Genomic DNA, 12,090 nt, shown 5'->3' with positions numbered 1-12,090 from the left:
CATGTTATTACTGTTGATGTTTTCCTTTACAGACTTTGAAACCACAACTGTTACCTGTGTGGTAGCCGGCCCGGACACAGACAGGCGGACACGTTAATGTCACCCAACACACGTTTATTCATAACTATTTACAAGTTCAAAGTGCACACAAACCCCAAAAGCACCCAATGTCCTGGCCAACAACAATGCCTTTTTCCTTCTTCAGGCGGCCTCCTGTCTCCTCCAGAGGCCTCGTCCACTACACTCCTGACTCTCGCCATTCAATGAAGGGAGGCGGCCCATTTTATACACACCCGGATGTGCTCCAGGTGCTTCCCGGCAATCTCCCACCGACACGCCCCAGTGTGGCGGAAGTGCCGGCTCCGTGCCCGGAAGCACTCCGAGTGTCCCCAGTCTTCTTCCCCCCGGCCCTTCCAGGTGTGGTGGAAATGCCGAGGTCCAGGGCTCCAAAGGCATGAGGGTGCCTCCTGGCGGTGACCATGGGCCCCTACAGGGTTGAGCTTCTAAGCTCTGTACCCGTGGCCCCCAACGGAACCAGGGCGATCACCCCAGCATGGTCTGGGGAAGGTGTAAGCCCTCCTCCAGTCTTCCTAGGCATCCCGGCCGAGTCGCCACCCCAGCCATCTCCGACACCTGGTTACTTGGTGGCAGTCTGACAATCAATACACATATCTTTACATGAGAAAAGAAAGAAAGAAAGTTAGTTAGTTAGTTAGTTAGTTAGGTAGTTAGTTAGTTAGTTGAAGGGAAAATAAATGAAACCTTCAAAAGGGTTCTCTCTTAATGCAGAGAATAAAAGAGAAGTCTCCAGCTGAGAACAATCCTAGAGAAAATAAAGCTCATGTGTTCCACAGTCCTTTGGAGTTGTTTTAGTTCAAGTTTACTTAATGTTATTACTGTTGATGTCTTCCCTTACAGACTGAGAAACCACAACTGTTACCTGGTTACTTGGTGGCAGTCTGACCCCTTTGATATCACGCTGCCATGCTTCAGGCCTCCCATACTCAAAACAGATCCACTTACACTCTAAAGGTAAATTATTCAATGGGTGGTAAACTGTAACTGCCTAAGAAGTTGTGAAAAAATGGCTCGTGTTCAAGTAGGAAATTTTGGGTGAAGAAGCACATTTGAGATAAGAAGTGAGGAGCACTGCAGCTTTTTGTATTGAAAAATCTGAGCATGTAATAGGGCCTGGTTACATGGAGCTGGAGCCAACCCTGGCTGAACAGGTCAAAGGAAAGAATCGTCCTGGCACAAAATTCTAATACATTATGGGACACACACACACAAGCACACAGTATGCTGACCCTGAAATCAATTAAAACAGCAGACAGACAATGACTGTGCTTGTCACAAAATTATTATTTTCTAATTAATTATTATACACCTGTTATACACAGCACAAATACATTTCTTTGTTACATTTCTGCTGAAAGGTGCAGGTAACAATATATACTTTTTAAAAATATTAAACATACATTTTTGTTATTCTGCATCACTGGTCAACAGGACAGGTCTCTGAGCCCCCTCAGCTGAACTGTTCCTTTGCCCTGTAAGTTGACTGCTAATGAGGTATTCATCTGCACCGCCTTCCTCATTTACATACTAGAGCTAATTTGCATGTCCCTTCAGCTTAGCTTTAAATGGCATCCTTAAGATCTTTTAGGAACACTGAAGCACAGAGAAAATGTCTGCACTTGCCCTTCTAATCTTGACAGCAATAGCTTTTGTCACAGGTAAGACCTTCAGAGCTTTAAGAGACAGAAAACACAAATTCAATGCCACAAAACCTCACAGGTTTACACAGAGCTCTATCAGAAGAGAAAAATGAAACAAAATAAGAAAAAAAAAAACAGTGTGTTCTTCAGTAAATATCTCTCTTTGTCTTTTTATTCTCCAGATTGCAGTGGTCAGACTCTGACGCAGCCCACTTTAGCATCTGCCCAGCCAGGTCAGACCGTCTCCCTCTCATGTAAGGCCAGTAGTTCCATTGGCAGTAGCCTCCACTGGTACAATCAAAGAGCTGGCCAGACTCCCAAACTGCTGATAAGATTTGCCACTACTCGCGAGTCTGGGATTCCTGAGAGGTTCCTTGGCCAGTATTCTGGGACTGATTTCACCTTACAAATAAGTGGAGTTCAGCCTGAAGACGCCGGCTATTACCACTGTCAGCAGAGTAAAAGCTGGTCTCTCACAGTGATAAAGAGCTGAACAAAAACCTCCTTGACAAAAATACAAGACTGTAGTGGGGTCTGCTGCAGGTGCTGAAGGAGAAGTCACTGAAGCAAGAACAACAAAGTGAGACATACCATAACAATGGCTTTGCACCTTACACTTTTCTTCAAATGCTTAAACACAACATCATAACATCTCACTCGTCTGTTTAAATCCCATACTTGAAGCCCAACTCAAAGCCATTCATTCTGACACTTAAAGCAAACATTTCACTCAGATGACACACACAGTGACCACAAGACACCAGCAAATCAATTCAGGACACTTAAACTGCATACTTAACAAGTTGAGGTCAATAGCACTGATCATGCAATACTCAAAGTCTTCAATTACACCATTTGCAACACCAAATTTCACATTTATATTTTCTCAAATACAATGTTGCTCAAAATGATGCTGCAAAAGTGTAAAGTGATGTGCAAGAAAACAAAAAGAAAAAGAAACATGCTTTATACATACAAAATCATAGCAAAGTTAAACAAAAGTTCAAAAATGACAAAAGCATCTAAGGAAATCAATAATCTGTCACTTTACAGTACAGGGCTATTCAAAATGAAAGAGCAGATTTAAAAAAATTGAAACAAACTGTATAAGACAGAAACACATTCCATACATCCCTGGATAGAGGAAAGTTCAAAGTTTAAAAGCCCGCCTAAAAGTACCAGTGAATGCCACCGAGCGCCGTTTCTCATTTATAGTTTAGTAGCATTTCCACTTGGAGGTCCTGTGTTACCTGAATGACACCATTCCAGGACAATGGATTTCAAGAGGTGCACAACAAGATTTTGCTCATTGTCTATGGCCTCCCAAGTCTCCAGATCCTACCGCCTGTGATTTTTACTCTATCTATAGGGGCACATTAAAGAAAGAGTGTTTTCTTCCACCTATGCCTGCTAATCTTCAAGATTTGTGACATCGAATTTAGGAAGCTGTGAATTCAGTAACTAGGGACCAGTTGACTCTTGTCTGGCAAGATGTTTGTCACGCTACACATGGTGCTCATGTTGAGTGCATGCAACCTCAAGGACCATAGGACCAAACTTTGAACTTTCCTCTATCCAGTGATGTACAGACTGTGCTTCTGTCTCATGCAGTTTGTTTGAAATACATTTTTGAAATCTGCTCTTTCATTTTGAACAGCCCTGTATTTGACAGACATCATCCATCAGATTCATATATCTGGGCTGAGTTAGGTCACAAAGCCTCATCCAAGTCACACAACATGTTTTTCACTCCAAATGCCAAGGAGAATTCTTCTTTGGAGTTGAGAAATGGGGAATATGCTGGCAGGAACAAATTGGAAAACCTAGGATGACCACTGAACCAATTATGTATGGCTGCAGCTGGAGGAAAACTGACAGTGACCCAAATCACAGCAAATTATGACAACTCTGACTGTCCAGCCTCATTTTGTTCACACTGCTCAACATGCACATGAAGGTGAACTAGGAAATTCAAAAGATGTGCAGTGTATTACGTAGTTTATGTCTACATTTTGTCATCCATCCATCCATTATCCAACGTGCTATATCCTAACTACAGGGTCACAAGGGTCTGCTGGAGCCATTCCCAGACAACAGAAGGCACAAGGCAGGAAACAAACCCAGGGCAGGGTGTCAGCACAGCACAGACATTTTGTCATTTATTACTAAAAAATTAAAAACGTTTCTGTTTTACAATGTGTTTACACAGATTATTGTAGAAATGGAACACACATTCGATGCATGTGTTTCAAATAGGAATCTATTTCCATTCTAAAACTCCAGCACATGACTCCCAGAAAATCAAGGCTGAAACAGGAAGAACTTTGTACCCGTTCTACGGCAGTGGGGGGATGGAATAATAGGCTGCTTGCTCGGCACATTTACAAGACCAAAGCCGTTGAAGGAGAGGTGTGAAGGGATTTAAGGTGGGCCGGATTTACGTGTTTTTTCTTAGGCTTTGGTAATTCTAGTGTTGAGATACCAGAGTGGCAGTATGGCAGCAGAGAATCCCATATTCACTTATGGCTGCACACATTGTCACATTGCCTTCCTGCTGCCAAAGGACTTTCACAATGTTACGCTATCGAATAACCTTAAGCCTCCTTCACCTTCTCTTAGTGAGGTTAAATCCAGCCTCATCAATAAAGATGTACTCATGTGGGATGTAGCTGGCATCAAGCTCAAACAGTCTCCTTAATGAAAGGTTAGAGATACAGTAAAAGTGCTTTATGGTGTGCACTGTAATAGTCTAAACACAAAATCATAAGAGTATTGTGCATTTACCTTTCTTATTCCACCCACATAAATCACATTAAGAAACTTTCTTACTTTCACCTCCATAACATATCACGTGTTCGCTCCTTCCTCTCATTTTCTAATGCTGAGAAACTTCCATGCTTTTATGACATCCCCCATAGATTATTGTAACTCGCTGCTGGCAGGTACCCCTTCTAATCTTATATCACAGATCCAGCTTATTCAAAACTCGGCTGCAAGAGTCCTTACTTGAACCAGCAGCAGTGAGCACATCACACCCATCCTGCTTCGCCATCACTGGCTACCTGTGTCTTACAGAATCGAATATAAATTCCTACTAATAACCTACAAAGCCTTAAACAACCTTGTGCTAAACTACATCAGTGACCTTCTCCATCACTATGTGCCTGCTTGCCCACTAAGGTCCTCTGATTCTGGCAATCTTGTTGTGCCCCACACTAATCTACACTCCATGGGTGACAGCAGGGCCTTCAGCTGTATAGCGCCCAGACTCTGGAATGACCTACCGAAATTAATCAGATCAGCTGACTTCATAAATTCTTTTAAAAAACAACTCAAAACTCATCTGTTCAGGAAGGCTTTTAGCTCTACCTGACTTTATTACCCTTCTCTCAGTTTACCTCTCTGTCAAGATGCTCTTATAACCTGTGTGTGTGTGCGAGACCATCAATTATGTTGTCTGTTAGGCTTTTCTCTGAATTTACTATCTTACTCTTCTTTATTTATTTATCTGGTTTGTACAATGCTATATACTGTATACCCTGCCATTCTTTCTTAAATTCTGTGAAGTGCCTTGAGCATAGGAAAGGTGCTATATAAATAAAATGTATTATTATTATTATTATTATTATTTAGTCAATTGAGAAAAACTGCAAAAGTCCACTTTGAAAATCTATGGCTTGTCAAAGGGTGACATAGTGTGATCACCGCTCCAGTACCTGACACTCATCTTGTGTGGAGAAGATTTTACCTTACTTAGGTCACTCGTGTTTTCTTTGGATAATCAAAAATCAATAAGGCCATTGTTAGCCACACATTACAAGATAATCAGCCTGATTTAAAGCCACACACAGTTCTTCTAACAGTTGCAGAAGGTGCTTCAGTTTCAGTCTGTTCTAAGATTTTTCTGCAGTGTGAGGTACGCAGCGATTAATCTTAACCTTCAAACTTTCACTAAAGCCAGTTGGAGTCACTGCAGTTTTGAATTAGGAATATCAAACATTTATCGCTTCGAATCATGTAGAGAGGGGGATTGTCCTTTATTATATCAAGTCTGATGGAGTCTGCCACATGCACTGCTCAGACTGAAGAATACAACAGTGTAACAGTCTTAAGGAAGTTTGGTTCTTTTACATAACACAGTCACAAGGCACTTCAGGTAACACCAATCAGCCCAGAGATTACTGGAATATTCTTAACACACCTATCTCCGAGTATTATCTAAAGTATTTGGCAAATAGCTGATTCATTGATTTTGACTTCCCATATGTAAAAGAACAAAATAAAAAGTTAAAATGCCATCTGATCTCATCTCTACATGGATGTAACTAGTAGAAGTGGTTTAGATAGTCTGAGTTAAACAATGTGATACACGTGTGCTTAGGAGGCAAAGAGGCAGCCAACAAGTCCTAAGGTGAGTGAGGTTACAAGAGAAAAGGGGTCGAGTGTATGTACTAATGCATCTCTCTCTCCATCAACAGAACTAAAGAAGAAAAATAATAACTTACCTTCAGCACTTCCGGTCACCCATAGTTAATGGCTTCCATTCTACAATCCCCGGTTGCATATTCCAGTGGTAATGTTACTTCCGACTCTCCCGAGACAATGTCACGTTCGACACCCCCTTTTGATGTTACTTCTGGCTCCGCCATGATGATGTCACTTCTGTGTCCCGCCATGATGACGTCACTTTCCGGTCCCTCAATGATGATGTAATTTCCGTCGACCCGTTTTTGATGTCATTTCATGTAATCTCATTTCCTGCCACACATTGTTTTCACTGCTCAGTATCTAATGCTTTGGTTTTTTGATCCTTTTTGCGCTATTTTTTTGCATATTGACCACGGACATTATATGGGGTCATTCCCCAACTCTTTTTAAGACTTCCTGAGCCATTTATTCTATTACAACAGGCAGGCACAGTTTTGAAGCACTTCACAAATTTACACAGAACGTTTTTCACCTTACAGAAATCTCAAGTCTGTGCAATTTGATGTTATGTGTTCAAGACCGATGGTCACTAAGAAACAAGTGGAAGGCCCGAAATAAAACTCGCTTCAGCCTCGTGCTGCAAGTTCTACAAGTTGTGGTAACCTCATCTTCCAAACCATGGCATCATTAACATCATCATTATTTCTATTGCTTTTTGTTTGATTTTTCCCTATAAAATAACACACAAACTGTCTCTGCAAGTCAAACTTGATTGTCATCATTTTGGAGTCAAGAGAAATTCTGTGAGATTCCACATTTGGAGAGTTGGGACACCGAAACATGAATGTAAATCTGTTAACTTGCAATGTCTGTTGTAGACACTACCTTTTAGCGTGTGCTCTAATAACTGAAAACAGACAAGGAGATAAAGAATTGGTTACGTCTGTGTTTATGTGTGAGTTCTCTCACGGTTTTAGCATCAATGTGAATCTCCCTGTGCCAGAGATTCATTAATTTCATATGCAATTGTGCAACAAATGAGTGAGTAAAAGGCGTATGAATATATTATCTACTAGACTGGCATCATGTCCATGGTGGGCTCTTGTGTCCATTACTGCTGAGATGAGTTTTGGCTACCCACAAAAATGACTGGACTATGTGGTTTTAGAAATTCGATTGCAAAACTAAGATTAGGAAGAAAAGACAACCATTGAAAGAAGCTCTGAAAGGCAGTAAGAATAACATATACAGTATGTGAGGAATTGGTTTTTTCTGATTTATAATTATCTTTAAAACAGCTTCTTGAATATCTGCCAGCCTTATTTATATTCTGTTGTTTGTGTAAGGGAATCAACTTACTGTATGAATTTATAAAGTGGCTCAAACTGTGCCTGCCTTTTTAACCTAAAACATTCTGTCACATACAGTATGTACCTGGAACAAGTAACCAAGGAAAAAATTAGATAATTGTAATTAAAAAATTCACATTAGGGGTAACTGTAGGGTGGTGCAGTGGTAGTGCTGCTGCCTCGCAGTTAGGAGGCCTGGGTTCGCTTCCCGGGTCCTCCCTGCGTGGAGTTTGCATGTTCTCCCTGTGTCTGCGTGGGTTTCCTCAGGCGCTCCGGTTTCCTCCCACAATCCAAAGACATGCAGGTTAGGTGGATTGGCGATTCTACATTGGCCCTAGTGTGTGTCCTGTGGTGGGTTGGCACCCTGCCCAGGATTGGTTCGTGCCCTGTGTTGGCTGGGATTGGCTCCAGCAGACCCCCGTGACCCTGTGTTCGGATTCAGCGGGTTAAAAAATGGATGGATGGTAACTGTGTGTGTGTGTCAAAGACTGTTTGCCTTTGTTTGGACTTTTAGATAATTCTAAGACATAGATATGTTTAAGGATATACTATTTAACTTTATTTTGATTTTTGTAACTATTGAACTGTGTTATGTAAATAAACCTACTTAATTTAAGGCCATTGCCTTGTCATTTTAGTCAGTTAGCTACTGTAAACGGATAAAGTGTACTTGGCCGATTCCTTCAGGCCTGTCATAATATAACAACATGTCCATCTTGGAGTCCATTACCAATGGTGACTCACAACTATTCTTTATTCATGGAGTATTTTGTCTAACATATGGTTCAAGTTTTGAAATACTGAAAATAATTTAACCTTCCTGAATACTTTTTGTACTCTCAAAAGCAACTAGTTATATTTCTTTTTACTGAATATGTTGTATCGCAGACATTTACTGCCTGAATGCAAAGAATTAGATGCAATGAATGATTGAAGTGATGCACCATTTTCTTTATTTCACTATTAATCTTCAAAACAAGATGTGGCAATTTATTCTCCTCACTCAAAGTCAACGTGTAGATTAATTAATAGGAGAAAATATGAAATAATACAATCAATACACATCTTTACATAAGAAAGAAAGAAAGAAAGAAAGAAAGAAAGAAAGAAAGAAAGAAAGAAAGAAAGAAAGAAAGTTAGTTAGCTAGTTGAAGGGAAAATAAATGAAACCTTCAAAAGAAATGCCCCTCTGTTAATGCAGAATATAAACGAGAAGTTCCCAGCTGAGAACATTCCTAGTGAATATAAAGCTCATAGGTTCCACTGACCATTGGAGTTGCTTTAGGACAAGTTTACTTAATGTTATTACTGTTGATGTTTTCCCTTACAGACTGAGAAACAACGACTGTTACTTGGTTACTTGGTGGCAGTCTGACCCCTTGATCATTGATATTGGTGTATCAGACCATTTTCTTCTACTATTTAATATAGAAATAATGATAGAAAACATTCATGAGAGGGGCGGCACCTTGGCGCTGCTGCTTCGCAATTTGGAGACCCGGGTTCACTTCCCGGGTCTTCCCTGCGTGGAGTTTGCATGTTCTCCCCGTGTCTGCGTGGGTTTCCTCCGGGTACTCTGGTTTCCTCCCACAGTCCAAAGACATGCAGGTTAGGTGGATTGGCGATTCTAAATTGTCCCTAGTGTGGGCTTAGTGTGTGTGTGTGTGTGTCCTGCGGTGGGTTGGCGCCCTGCCCAGCATTGGTTCCTGCCTTGCGCCCTGTGTTGGCTGGGATTGTCTCCAGCAGACCCCCGTGACCCTGTGTTCGGATTCAACGGGTTGGAAAATGGATGGATGGATGGACATTCATGAAAAGCATATTGTTAAAAAACGCTTCTTTGACTCATTAGCAGCTTTAAAAATGACAAACATTCTAAGCAATCAGTCCGTTTATAGTGCCAACTTTAATAGCGAGGATAATGTAAATAATAAGTTGGAAAAATGTAATTCTAAAGTGAGAGCTGCTGTTGACATAGTTGCACCTGAAAAGACAGTTAAAAAATCTTCTAGCATTGTTATACCATGGAAGACCCAAAGAGTGTCTGATTTAAAGAGAACATGCCGCAGAGCTGAACGTCAATGGTGGAAAACTAAACTGATTATCCACTATGAGATACTGGAGGTTAAAATAACAAAATACAATAACACAGTCTGTCTTGAGAGGCACTGCTATTTCTCTAAGATTATAAATAACAATGCTAGTAATCCCAGAGTCTTATTTTCTACGATTGATCGTCTGCTAAACCAGGTAACACAAAGGAATGTCTCCAAAATACTTCCAGCGAAACCTGTGAGGCTATTGCTGTATTTTTCAATCAAAAAATTAATGATATTAGAAATAACAGTATATCTCCCCAACACTATGGATCCTCCTAAACCCCAGTACTCTGTTATAAACAAATTAAACTCTTTCACCAGGATAGATTTACCTGATTTACAAAAAATAATATCTCAATTAAAACCCTCCACCTGCGTCCAATACCAACAAGTTTTTTCAAAGAAGTATCAGGCGTGCTAATTGACAATATTCTTGACATAGTAAATTCGTCATTAGATACGGGGGTCTTCCCAGACTGTCTTAAGACTGCTGTAGTTAAACCCCTACTTAAGAAACATAATCTTGACCCTCTGCTTTTGAAAATTTTAGACCCATCTCTAACCTGCCTTTCTTAAGTAAAATTCTAGAGAAGGCAGTCATTATGCAGTTAAATGACCACATCAATAAACATGCTATTCTTTATAAATTTCAGTCAGGTTTTAGAACAAATCACAGCACAGAAACTGCACTCATTAAAGTAGTAAATGATTTGCGAGTGAATGCAGACAGAGGCCATTTATCTGTTCTCATCCTCTTAGATCTGAGTGCTGCATTTGACACCATTGATCACAATATTCTTAGAAATCGCCTTAGTCAATGGGTGGGCCTCTCTGGCAGGTCTTAAATTGGTTTGAATCCTACCTGCAGGAGAAACTTCTTTGTTAGTTGTGGTAATCACATCTCAAAAACACATGATATCCAACATGGTGTTCCACAAGGCTCTATGCTGGGTCCGCTGCTCTTCTCAATCTACATGCTTCCGTTAGGTCAGATTATCTCAGGTTACAATGTGAGCTACCACAGCTATGCTGATGACACACAGCTGTACTTATCAATAGCACCTGATGACCCGATCTCTTTGATTCACTAACACAATGTCTTACTGGTATTTCTGAATGGATGAATAGTAATTTTCTCAAGCTGAATAAAGAGAACACTGAAATCTTAGTGATTGGCAATAATGGATTCAATGAGGTTATCAGAAATAAACTTGATGCATTAGGATTAAAAGTCAAGACGGAGTAAAAACTTAGGGGTAACGTTGACTGTAATCTGAAATTTAAATCACATATTTATCAGATCACTAGGACAGCATTTTTTCACTTAAGAAACATAACAAATGTTAGACCTCTTATATCATTGAAAGATGCTGAGAAATTAATTTACGCTTTTGTTTTCAGTCGACTAGATTACTGTAACGCACTCCTCTCAGGACTACCCAAAAAAGACATAAATCACTTGCAATGAGTGCAGAATGCAGCTGCTAGAATCTTAACTAGGAAAAGAAAATCTGAACACATTTCTCCAGTTTTGATGTCACTACACTGGTTACCTGTGTCATTCAGGATTGACTTTAAAATTCTGCTTATGGTTTATAAAGCCTTAAATAATCTCGCTCCATCTTATATATCGGAATGTCTGACACCTTATATTCCAAATCGTAACCTTAGATCCTCAAATGAGTGTCTGCTTAGAATTCCAAGAGAAAAACTTAAAAGTGGTGAAGCGGCCTTCTGCTGTTATGCACCTAAAATCTGGAATAGCCTGCCAATAGGAATTCGCCAGGCTAATACAGTGGAGCACTTTAAAACACTGCTGAAAACACATTACTTTAACATGGCCTTCTCATAACTTCACTTTAACTTAATCCTGATACTCTGTATGTTCAATTCATCATAATAACTATTCATGGTGGCTCTAAAATCCGTACTGACCCCTACTCTCTCTTCTGTTTCATTTCCCGGTTTTCTGTGGTGGCGATCTGCACCACCACCACCTACTCAAACCATCATGATGCTCCAACATTGATGGACTAAAAGCTAGAAGTCTACACGACCATCATCATCAAGTCCTTCTGTGAGAACCCAAAATACAAAGAGGACTGTTTCATTTATGTTAGGTAGAATGCCCAGAGGTGGCTGGGCGGTCTCATGGTCTGGAACACCTGCAGATTTTATTTTTTTCTCCAGCCGCCTGTAGTTTTTTTTTTGTTTTTCTGTCCTCCCTGGCCATCGGACCTTACTCTTATTCTATGTTAATTAATGTTGAATTATTTTATTTTCTTACTGTGTCTTTTATTTTTCTATTCTTCGTTATGTAAAGCACTTTGAGCTACATTTTTTGTATGAAAATGTGCTATATAAATAAATGATGTTGTTGTTGTTTAATATCATGCTGCCATGCTTCAGGCCTCCCATGCTCAAACCAGATCCACATACACTCTAAAGGTAAATTATTCGATGGATGGTAAGATGTAGCTGCATATGAAGGTGTGAAAA

The 12,090-nt window shown here is 40.2% G+C and overlaps 1 gene segment (V, D, J or C); it reads left to right on the top strand.

The window, feature by feature from the left end:
* Nucleotides 1-1,687: 1,687 nt before the first annotated feature.
* Nucleotides 1,688-12,090, top strand: part of LOC120528848 — a 42,217-nt gene continuing 31,814 nt past the window's right edge. The window contains 1 exon segment of the V gene segment in view: nucleotides 1,688-1,736. Coding sequence covers nucleotides 1,688-1,736 — 49 coding nt within the window.

The sequence above is a fragment of the Polypterus senegalus genome, chromosome 4 (genome assembly GCF_016835505.1).
Source record: "Polypterus senegalus isolate Bchr_013 chromosome 4, ASM1683550v1, whole genome shotgun sequence".
Classification (NCBI taxonomy): Eukaryota; Metazoa; Chordata; class Cladistia; order Polypteriformes; family Polypteridae; genus Polypterus; species Polypterus senegalus.
This window is presented reverse-complemented; position numbering and strand designations above follow the sequence as displayed.